The sequence below is a fragment of the Mya arenaria genome, chromosome 5 (genome assembly GCF_026914265.1).
Source record: "Mya arenaria isolate MELC-2E11 chromosome 5, ASM2691426v1".
NCBI classification, from domain to species: domain Eukaryota; kingdom Metazoa; phylum Mollusca; class Bivalvia; order Myida; family Myidae; genus Mya; species Mya arenaria.
Window position 1 is genome coordinate 43,757,133 of NC_069126.1, and position 12,210 is coordinate 43,769,342.

At 32.4% G+C, this 12,210-nt stretch overlaps 1 protein-coding gene across 7 annotated transcripts; it reads right to left on the bottom strand.

Annotated features, from left to right (window-relative positions):
- Positions 1-2,428: 2,428 nt before the first annotated feature.
- Positions 2,429-9,025, bottom strand: LOC128236029 (uncharacterized). 7 transcript variants are annotated; one of them, XM_052950826.1, is made up of 10 exons: positions 8,835-9,025; positions 7,709-8,155; positions 6,672-7,064; positions 6,420-6,467; positions 6,056-6,178; positions 5,646-5,704; positions 5,238-5,332; positions 4,211-4,235; positions 3,675-3,769; positions 2,429-3,120 (listed from the first exon to the last, which is right to left on the bottom strand). In XM_052950826.1, exons 1-7 carry the CDS (start codon positions 8,851-8,853, stop codon positions 5,279-5,281), a joined length of 1,143 nt encoding a protein of 380 aa, XP_052806786.1. In that variant the 5' UTR covers positions 8,854-9,025; the 3' UTR covers positions 2,429-3,120; positions 3,675-3,769; positions 4,211-4,235; positions 5,238-5,278. The 7 variants fall into 7 exon arrangements, with proteins under 7 accessions (XP_052806786.1, XP_052806787.1, XP_052806788.1 ...); XM_052950827.1 differs by having other exon boundaries at positions 4,174-4,235; XM_052950828.1 differs by having other exon boundaries at positions 4,174-4,235; positions 5,238-5,337.
- Positions 9,026-12,210: the final 3,185 nt, after the last annotated feature.

The following is a 12,210-nucleotide window of genomic DNA, read 5'->3' on the forward strand; positions in this document are numbered from 1 at the left end:
CTAAATACATGTTTAGAATTATGCTGTCGCGTAACACGTACTTTTATCTTGGTATTTTATTTATACCTCTAGATAAGTCATTTTTGAAAAAAAAACAACAACATATTTTTCACTACGGTTAACCTTTGGACGGGCAAAATTTTGATCGCTGAGTACGTAAACTATCGTTTCTCCGCTGACTTGTGGAGAAATAGTTTCCGGAAAATGTTTTTTTTTGGTTCATTTTTTCTCGTGTTTCAGTGCAAATATATTAAAGACATTCACCAATATGCTTTTATAAATATATATGTTACTATAGATAGTAAAAAATGTGCACGAATTATCTGCATGAGTCAGCGATGATCAGTTTTGCGGCCCTGGTCGATTATCGATTATCGGCTATGTCTCTGGTCATTCTGGGTCTTTCGGGTCAACTATCATGCAATGGCCCGTTATCGCCGTGTATTAACATTTAATGAATGCATTTATGTTCCTGACGTATTTTATTTCATCATTTAATTGTTGTTTGAGTTTTTTTCGAAAATTTCGTATTACAAAGTCATACATTTTGAAAAGATATTTAATACATGGTATGACATCGATTTATGTTCGAACATTTCTTTTTGTCTATTGTTTCCATATATAATCAATCGTTTTTAAGCTCAAAGTATTATATATTTTTATATAATTTACTGGTTCAGAGGTGAAAAACTATGTTTTGATGTAAATAAAGGAACTATAATTGATTTTTATAGTGGTTCTTAAAGTTGCTAATTTCACTTCTTAGTTTGCAGTGAAAACACCAAAATTGATAGTTTCACTGCTGTCATCACTGATAAAACTCCATATTACGCCTAAAGCTTAAAAGAAAACCTTATTAATTTCGGAACAAATTAAATGCATGGTAGGTAGGTAACAAATTCATTGATGTTTTTTGCAAAAGTCACAAATATCAATATTGCCCTCATGATTTAAATAAAACATTTGCTCATATTAGAATGAAATTAAGAGGGATAACCTAGTGGTCAAGAATTTAAATAAAAACCCTGTCTAGATTAATAACATGTTAGAATCATTCATAGAAGTAAAAAATGAAAATATTCTTTGGTTCTTCAATGCCGAGCATAACTTTAAAGTTTTATTTAATTTTGTTACTTGATATATCATATCGGTTAAGGGTCCTTAATCAAAAGATCAATCAGATATGGTAGAGTAAACAAAACGTACTTGAAGTTATCCTCTTCCACTTTGGTCAACATCTAGCTAGGAACTCCTGGCATTGGCTGTTATTCAAGTAGATACATGATCCATTGAATTTCGTGTCTAAGCGTTTTAACAAGATGGTATTTCTTGTTCGCTTACGTAGTGTAAATATTAGGATAATATAACCTACTTTGTGCAACTTAAAGGTAGTCGATGATGATAACCATGCATTAAATACAACCTTGTACCATTCATTGTATCACAAACCTTTCAAAATCATAGCGCATTCAAGCAACCTTTATTTGTTCACAAGAAATGGTGAAAAACGTTTCCGTTGTAAGATGTGTTTTCCTGCCGAATTTAGCAAGGCCTAATTGATGGCTGTTTGCGCAGTTGATAGCTCACTCGCTTCTCACCTATGCGTCCCGGGGTCGATTCCCGGCCTGGGCGGATGTGAGTTCGGTTTGTGGTCACCAAGACCGGGCAAGTGCGTTTCCTCCGGATACTTGGGTTTCCTCCACAACACAACACTCTCGCGTAACATCGTGCCAACGAGAGTGTTATATATAATGTTGTAATAACTTGTTTCACAATCGTTGTAAAATAAATAAGTTTAAAGTAATTGATTTATCGGCTTCAATAACAACAAAAATGTACGGGTAGTCGTCAGAAATGATATTGTCTCAGTCAAATATTATTTTCCAGATCATGATGTTATGAGAAAATATCCGTAGGACTACCAAATAGCAAGATTACAGCCTTACAGCCAGAAAACTGTTCGTTATTATTATTGCCTAACTGATTTTTAATTATTGATTATAAGGTAAGACAGATGTTTAAAATATTATTCCGAAAAAATAACTATTGTTATCATGATTGTGTAAATGGTCATAAAGAAATTCGTTTCGATCCCAGGCATAGAAAAGAGCCTGCGAAAAGAATTCCCTATGCATGGCTTGGCTAAGTATTGATAATTTAATACAAATCCTGGTTAAGGGCCTTCCACAGTGCAAATGGGTTGGGGAAGATAAAAAATTAAAAGTTTCAAAAGTTAATGTTTTATTTAGTTTGAGGAACGATCGATTTTGGGAGTAAAACATGTTTTTGGGGAAAAGTAGTTCAACAAATTTTTAAAAAGAAGATTTTATTAGGTTTTGGATCATTCAGAAAGCATTCACATTTTTTCAGAAAAGTCTGTCGACATTACTACTTTGTTTTTGTGTCAAAATGCCCCAGACTTCCTAATCAACAATGCGTTGAGAGTTCTTGGTAAAAAATGAAGGAAAATAGTTATACTATTATACTTTTATAGTTATTACATATATCTATATCAGTTCGGTAGTTTGCAAGACTTTATTCATCTAAACCACCTTTTTAACTAGTCTTATGTATAAAATGAAAAACATCGTCTTTCGAATCTTTCAGCATTTGGTCTTATATGCGATATTTTTAAGAAACTAAAACATTTTCAATGACATTTAATTGCATGCAAAACAAGTAAATTCAATGGAAATACCAAAACCATGTTTACTCAATTTTTGAAACAAATTCAAAAATCTCAAATTCAAGGAGATTTTACTGCAAGTTTTACATCAACGTCACTTACGAACCTCTTACAAAACATCTCAATAATAAGAAAAAACATTGTTCATTGAATTTAACAAACTACGATCGCATTATTTAAGAGAAAAAGTGATAGACTAGAAATTGTGGTGAACAAATACAAATACATAAGTAATAAACAACTTATTACACCGCGACTTTTGTTTATGTTTTTTTTAAAACGACATTTGTTGGGAGCGTTTGGTGTCTGGGCATTATTGCCCACATTTGTCTTAAACACACGATTGTCTCATTGTCTGGTATATGGCATTGAGAGAAAACTGATGCAGCCTTTGTGTAGTCTTCATTCACATGTGTTTTGATACATCGGACACTCTGAAACAGAAAAAACGATGATTTTAAATTAATTTTTTATCAATAATTATGTAGTGTATTATAAATGTACTGAATGCATTTCTTTCTTTATAACCGATCTATCTTAATATGTATGGTTTAAGATAATACAATGATGTTAGGACCTCCTGTAGCACGTCATTCGGTAATACCTATCCGTTAAAACCGCCGAGACGTGATATTTGTTACCAGAAAAGCATCACATCGTAGTATTACCTTAATTTAAGACATTGCACTAATTTTTACTCCAGAAACGATGTCATTTAAAATGTAATTGATAATTAAACGGATTTCTTCATAAAAACATCGATCAGCACATTTCCTTTCTAAAAGGACACAATATGTGTAGTAAATATTATCAAACATTTACTCAACAGCAGTGCGCACTCGACATGCGCAACTATGCTGATATGGAAACGGTTAACGACAGAAGCGCAATATGGTGTAAGTTTAAGTGCGGCGAATAATGAAAAATATATTCCACAATTCGTAACCGGTTCACACCATTACAAACAAGTACAATTGCCAACCGTTACCTAAATCTGAGTATGGTTTTGAGTCGCTCGCGCCTAACTCTTCGTATTGTTACGGTTCCGTTGTCTGAACGATGAAACTCAATCCACCTGTTCGTCTACAATTGAAGTAAAAAAGGACTTAAATCAGTCCAATAATAAAAGGAAGTTAATTTAATCCAATAATAAAAGAAAATTAATTAAGTCCAATACTAAAAGGAAGTTAATTTAGTCCAATAATAAAAGAAAATTAATTAAGTCCAATACTAAAAGGAAGTTAATTTAGTCCAATAATAAAAAGAAGTTAATTTAGTCCAATAATAAAAGGAAGTCAATTTAGTCCAATAATAAAAGGAATTTAATTTAGTCCAAAAATAATAAGAAGTTAATTTAGTCCAATAATTAAAGGAAGTTAATTTAGTCCAATAATAAAAGGAAGTTCATTTAGTCCAATAATAGTACAATGGATCTATCGCCCTGACAGCGAATAAATAATGAAAGACTAAAGTAAAAATAGATGTACATTAACATGCTGCGGTAGTTTTCAAGTTATGTCTTACTGTCCTTGACTAGCAGAGGTTTCTTCTGAAAGAAAAACAACAACAACTGTGTCATATGTTCAGATGATATATCTGTTTTCAATGCAACAACACCACTTAGAGGGACACGTTGCATAATAGTTATGATATGTACTTGCTTTCGTGGGTTTTGTTATTAAATATCACTTCAACGTGAGGAAAGGTTTTCTAGATTCTGATTTGTCAAAAAGGGTTCATTCCTAGTTGTTTTAACAGCACATCCGTAATCAATTGGTCTTTAAACTAGATTTGAATCATTTCGCGTACGTCCTTATTTATGTTTTTGAGGAGAGTTGTATGGGCTGTAATTAGAGAACATTAATAGCACTTTATTTTTTGCAAATGTACCACTCAGGTAGAATGATGAATTCCATTTCATTTCATGAAACCTGTAAATGTACTGAAAATGTACGGTTTCGATTTTATAAGTCTATTTAACTAATTATATTTTGTACAAGCTCTTAAATTAATAGATATATAATAAACCACGTATGATTTTTATAATTATAAGATATGTTGTTTAAGTCTTAAGCACGAATATTGCCGGTAGTGATGAAAATCAAATCATATTTAATAAATACCAAATCCATATTTTTTGTTTAATTTTCAAAGATGTTAAGAATACAAGATACTGCAACTGAATAATCAGCTAGACTTCATAGATATTTGAGATAAGGATTAAATGTGTTAAAGTACTTAATAAAACATTTTCCTACCATGCATTTACAATCTGGCCCGAGACGAAAACACATTTAGCATTCTATCGAAATACAGTAGAACTACAATAAAAATGACTTAAGACGTATTTTGGTATAATCATTTAACGGACAATCATAGAAATTGACTGCGAATTTTCGCCATACACTCATGTTTGCAATATTTATTAATAAATGATAACATCAAATTAATCTACTTCTTCGAGAACAATTTTATGATGATAAACATTAACTGTATTTTTTTCAATATGGAATAACAAGCTAGGCAATGATTACAAATGTAAGAACGTTACCTAATTCAGTGTATAGGTTTAAATCCCTCAAGTCTAAGCAATCATATGGTATCGGCTCCGTTGTCTGAAAGGTGTATGTCGAACCCTCTGTTCGTCTTCACTCGAAATTTAAACGAATATTAAGGAGTCAAGTTATTGAACAATTAAACTAGCACCGTAGACAATTATTTTTCTAAAGAATAAAGTAAATTGATCTTTGCATTAAAATGCATTCCTCATAACTGTTTTTGTTTTGATTGTACTTTTAAAATTAATATGACCTACTGTCATTGTTAATCAAAATATTGTTTTGAAAAACAGAAACCGTATGTTACCAGTATTACATGGATATTTACGTGCATTTGCTTTAACTCCTATTACTTCAAGCTCTTGCAATTTAACAAGTATGTTGAAGTTATTACTACTTACTGTCTTCGTATGTTTTGAATGTCGTCTGAATGAAACAAACATATTTAAGATGCCTGCTGCTGCAAACAAAACATTCAAGCTGTAAACTGCGTCTTTAAGAATACAACTTGTCCAAGAGGATTGGTACATTTTGTTTGATCTGGTATACATGTAGTTTACTTAAAATAATCACATAATTGTCAACCTTTATTTAGTAACCTATATTTAATCATGTCCAAACATTTCCTTCTTGATGTCCGCAGGAGTCCAATAATAAACACAGCATGCAATTCAATCTGCAGTTAGTGATTAGTCCAGACAACAAAGTGTGTTATATAGTAACAAAACATTTAGTTACATCGTAGTAACTTAGTTTCAAAGAGAATCACTATTTGAAAAAAAAACTAACATCGCACCGTACAGAAATGTACCTGTTTTTTGAACGCCTTGATAAGCGTACTTTCTTTTCCAAAACATCCCGGCGGCTCCCAGAATAACCAAAGCACAAACCCCTCCAATAATTCCCGTCATAATTGTCGTATTAGCAGTAATTTCTGAAGTAATTAGAAATTATAATTATGACACTCATAACAACATCACGTATATATATATATATATATATATATATATATATATATATATATATATATATATATATATATATATATATATATATATATATATATATATATATATATATATATTGTGATAATAGTATTGCCATGCTAGTTTAATCTGTTATTTTTAAATTATCAAATCAATGAATATGCGTTTACACGAAGTGTTTATACATACCCTTAGTTTTCGTTTCATTTTGAATGAGTGTGTTTTCATCGTTCGAATCTGCAAGAACGGTCAACTATCAATACATACTGTTTACGGTCCGATGCATTGTTTTAAGTCGGTAACAGAGAACGTGACATTGTTACAATAATTATGTCTCCATTTTAACAATTTACCTGATAAAAATAACTATGCCTCAAAAATGTAAGACATATATACAGACATAAGTTTAATTTTTATGAATACTCATAACAAAGAACTTACAGACAAGGAAATGGAAATTCTGTCGTTGTTTCTCAGGTGTTTTCCAGTCTATCGACGTAATATGAACAAAGCATTGGAATTGAAGATCATTATCTGACGTTCTCAAAGCGTCTTCTTGACTTACATTGTAAAAAAGCGTATCAGTCATGTCAAACTCACAACTGCCAAAAGCTTTCGGTTCCTGGACTATCTGTTTACCGGAGGAAAAGGGGGCAAGCTGACCACCGTTCTGCAGACTACTTTTCATCCAAACCATTTTCACTGATGTTTTGAAAGACCCAATGTTGGCCGTGCATTGAAGCCGTAATGTCTGGCCAACATGAACAATTGTAGTTAATTCATATCTACCACTGCTTTCATCAAGCATTTCCTTCTTGATGTCCGCAGGTGTTACTAAAGGAACAAAACATTGACATCAAGTCAGCAAATAGGTCATTTACAAAAGAAAAGTATGTTTTCAATATATTAGATTGAATTGAAACAATTGTGAACTTCCTTCATTCATTATGACTAAACAAATAGCTTTGGTGGATTTGATACTTTATTATTTTAAACGTATGGTAGAACTACGCGATTCAGAAGTTTCTATATGATGTCACACCGAGACATACGGCGACACGCCTAGAATTAACGCCATTCGTATGTGTACAAACGAGGCTATTAAAATACATATTAATGTATTATTTATATCCTATGTTTTTCATATTTTTTACTTTTATTAAAACTCCTCATTTGCAACAACAGAGACAGAAAGATAGCGAGAGAGTAAACCTTAATAGTTAATAGTTAAAATGTTCTTAAATTTAAACATATTGACAAAGTGTAAAATGCCAAATTTAACGTTGCTTGAGTGGTCTTGTGATTATGGCGACGGATAAACAATCCCGGGTTCGATCCCCGGAAACAGCGGTTATATATATTTCACTGGGAATTTGTAGTGTATATTTTCTTCGACATCTCTTTCTCTCTCTGTCTCTCTCTCATTGTTCTTCAAACAGAAATAAGATACATAATTTGAACGTCAATCAGAACCTCACCTTGTATATTGAGTTCCTTGTGTATGTCTCCATGTCTACGTTTCGAATTATAGTCTACGAAAAACGACATGCATTGATACTTCCTAGCATCTGTACAATTAAATGAGGACACAGGCCGGGAGGCACCAAGTGTTGTGTGCCGACTATTACTTGTCAACTTGTCAAAGCGACCGATAGCAGTCCAGCCCAACACATTTGAATACAAATCAGGTTTCTTGTATGATTTTGTATGTGATGAATCAAAGTTCTGTATTCGGAGGCCTAAATGACCATCAGTCTGCGACAATATTATCCATTTCAGAGTTTTCAAATTATTCACGTTGTTCAACTTACAAATAACCTGGAATATATCAGTACTTAAATGGTCAACAATTAGCTCAGTGACAATTTGTGGTCTATTTAGTCGATTGTCGGATATCCTTACAAATTCAATTTGTACTTCGTTGTCTGAAAACAGAAAATAAAAAAAGTACATCATAGAGAAATAATTCAAACACATATAGTATAGATACCCAAAACTCTTGCATTCAATTTATTATAATGGTTATGATTTAAGCCACGAAGTAATATTATAATCAACTTGCTAATGCCGCATAGTGTATAGAAAAACCAACACTTGTGTACATTTATTATAGCATTATTTTACAATTTAAGCCTCGGGGTATATAGGAACATCACAACTGCTTAATCGGAAGCATTATAATTATAACAATTCAACCCTCGTTATTCTATAGAACAATCTATTCTTCTGAATTAGAATTAATTAGTCAATATATTTTACTACTCATGAATCAAGTCACATATCATAAACAAACACTTAAGCTGCTGCATTAGATTCATTACAATTCATCGGAGTTAATAGTAACTCTAAAATAGCTTTAGAAGAATGATTATTATGTAAGCTTTGGGGTCTCCAGAAACACCCAAACTGCTGCACTTAAGCAAATGCATTTTTCATGATGCAAGCCTAATAATATATAGAAACACCATCAGTGATGCAATAGATTCATCTAATAAATCAAGGAAACACCCTCACAGTAAAGAAACACCATAACTGCTGTACTATACTTATTGTAATTATTATTGTTCATACTCCAACGTTAAAAGAAACAAGGCTATTACATACCCTGAGAATAGACAGCCATAACAAGAATGAAACAAAACTTAAACGCGGGCAATAAGTAATCCACATTTGAATATAACTTTTTTTTAAACTTTTATGAAATACTTTATACAGCATTGTTTTACCATGTTTTTAAATCTTTAAAAATGATGCGCATATACAAGGAAATCTGTATCACTAATAGAACATTTTCGTATCATCTTATAGCGGATTGAGAAATACAAATGATTTTCAAATAACACCAGGGAAGTTAACGATTGTCAGTTTACAATACAATGAAACAATAAGAATCGGTTTCGTGAAAAAATAATGAAGAGGAAAATAATATTATGAATAGGAGAAGGCAACAATTGTTTTTATACTGTCTCAATAACAGTGCGGTCATTTATTATACAAACGCAGTAGTATGTTTAAGGCTGGTATGTGTACTGGTTAGGGACCTATTATTCGCCCGTACCACTTTTTTTCGCCCACCCATTTAAAACCAGTCAAAACGATATATTTTACACAAATTAGTCTGGCGTTTCATTGTGGCATCTTTTTTGACAGATATCAGCTGTTTTCTGCCTTAAATGTTAAGTAGTATGTGGAATTCGACCCATACAAACATTGTTAACACTTCTGACCTTGAGAGTTGCACGTGGGGGATGACGTCATCACGCGCGCGCTCACTTGCATGAGGCCCTATTAGGATTTTTTTATTTTTCTTATACCTTGCACTATCAGACGACATAATGATTCGTCATTATAAAGTATAAAACCGGTGATAAATTATTCAAATACCATAAATAGCTGTATTTTAAGTTCAATTTTCGAAAAGCAAATGGTAAATCTAAAAGCGGTGAGTAATCGCCGATTGTTTCGTCTAAGGAAAGCAACTCAAATTTGAATTAATCATTACATTCTTGTATGGACATGCGTTGTCCCTCTTCGGAAGTCTATAAATAAGCATACATAATGTAGTGCATGTTTCAAGAAGGAATCCTAGTAGCTTTTTAAATTTTCTGCAAAGAGAAGACTTACCGAGTAGGTGTTGTATCATTTTAAATATATGTAATAGTTTACATATTAATTTATATTTATTGATCAATTGTCGTTTTAAACGGTCGCTAGACTGGTCAAATTTAATAAAAATGTTTGAAGATATAGTTTAGAGAGAAATATATGGAAACATCGTAAGAACAACGAATTTATGGGTTGGGCGAATAATTGGTACAGTATGGTGCTTATTTAAGCGAGATTATAGGGGTACTTTGCACGTGGGAATATTCGGAATCCCTAGCTATTTTTAAAAACAAAAGTTTTATCGTAATATCTATCTTTGTCAAAAGTAGCATAGGAAAAACCTCCGTTTCCGGCCGAAAAGGGGTCGCTAACCAGTATATGAAATATCGACATATTAAATCAGTCGTTAATAAGTTTGTTTCTTTTAAGCTTTTTTTCAATATTATTTATTTACTTTAAAAGAAAACGCCTTTTCTCCATCTAGTTACACATCATATCTCTCCTATTTGATAATAATGTTGTTTCACAAATGTTTATCGGTTTTGATAAATAAACTCATGTACTATGAACTGATTCATATCATGTGTTTGGAACTTAAAGCTCTGGCCCCAATTTCTCGAAACTTCTTAAGTTTAACAGGCTTAAGTCGCTTATTTCAATTAGCCAAATTACATACTAAAATGGATTTTGATAAATGAAAAATGGTTTATTCTGATAATCATACAGATTATTCCTACATAATTTCTAAATATTCTTGAGGAAGTAAATATAACACATTTTATAGATCAACAAAATAGTGAGATTGTTACGTTTCAGTTTTCGTATTTTTGTCTCATCGCATTGTACATTCTGACGTTCTCGTATCATTCATGGCTTTGATTGACTACTATCACGTGCAAACGTCTAGATCGTCACGCTATCTCTGGGTAAAACCGCAAGTAACACATATGGCGACTGTTTTCCATACCTCAATACTAAGATATTCAGATCGAGAACCAGAGCAACGCATTATAAGTATCTTCCATAACAGCTGGTGTAAGATAGGTTCATTCCGACCCGAGCGTAGGGTGTTTTGTGGAAACGAGGTTTACCGAGCGGCTATGGTAGATGCTTTTTCTCCCTCCTCAGTTAAAAATAATTAAGTAAAAATATGTTTTTTGCTGGAACTCTTTTGTGCTTAGTGAAAATAATTGCGTATGGATATGTGATAATTCGTGGTTGTCATGGATATGCGCGCAGTGATTCCGATTATATTAATAGTCGAATCGGTCTTTAAATAGCCATAAGGAGAGTGAAGCATTATTTCTTGAATAGTGCGTGAAAACTGTTTTATGGTGATATTCGAAGCGAGAGATAATGAAGTAGCGTTCTAAATATTGCCACAAGACAAGGTTTCCATGATGCTACAGACGAAAGTCTTCAACAAGGGAGGTAATTACAATGTGGTGACCATAAAAAAGTTCCATACGGGCATTTTATCTTCGCCCGTGGGCAAGATAGGAATATCTAGCATGGTTAAATTATTGGATCTACTTATCTGAGGTGGGAGAATAATAATATTATAGCAGTAGTTAAGCAAGCTGGAACGCCTTCATAAATAACGCGTTACTTAAACAGGTGATCTAATGCAGCCGTTGGACAGTAGAAATACTTCTACAATCACATTGGTTGTAAGTTCTTATTAAGTTCTTATATGAATTGAACAACAATATAAATATTTATATATTCGTTAGCACGGTGTTTATGCAGATAAGGCGTAGGTTTAACCTTAAATAATCACAACAGTTAGTGAGTTTTGAAAAAATAACCCGACTTACCATTTCACAATGATCGAAGTTGGGATGAATTCTTCATTAATTTTGTCAAATGATAAGACACATTGCCCTATGAGCTTTTGAATATGTTGCCAAACAGAAGGCTTATACAAATCAACACCTTATAAAATACCGAGCCCAGGGTATACTTACATTTGTATAACCGTATGAAGTTGGTATTGCTAATTCCTTTTGAGACAGGAAGACAAAAGGTCATTAAAACATTAATGGTAAACAATATAATGCCATCCGTTCAAAAACAACAGAACGTAAGGTCCTCATGTTTAACATGATTGTTAGTCATTAAAAGCAATTGACTCATAGTGATTTAAAAGTCATGAGATATGGGTTACTGTAAGTTACCTTAAGTTTGATTATTTTACGAATATATTCATATCGATTGAGCCGAGATGGTGAAAGGATTGTCAGGCGGTATGTAATGGTTATTAGATAATTATTATTTTTATTTAGGATTGAAATGAGACATTAATGATTCGTAAATTTAAGGAAAGGTGCTGGAAAACTTCAATCCTAACGGATAGAACTCATAGATTTTAACA

Excerpts from the sequence above, each read along its gene's own strand:
- LOC128236029 (XM_052950824.1), bottom strand. Across the intron at positions 6,468-6,671 it reads GAATTTCCATTTCCTTGTCT|ATTCGAACGATGAAAACACA; the intron begins GTAAGTTCTTTG and ends CCGTTCTTGCAG. Across the intron at positions 5,705-6,055 it reads TCAAGGCGTTCAAAAAACAG|CAGCAGGCATCTTAAATATG; the intron begins GTACATTTCTGT and ends TTTTGTTTGCAG.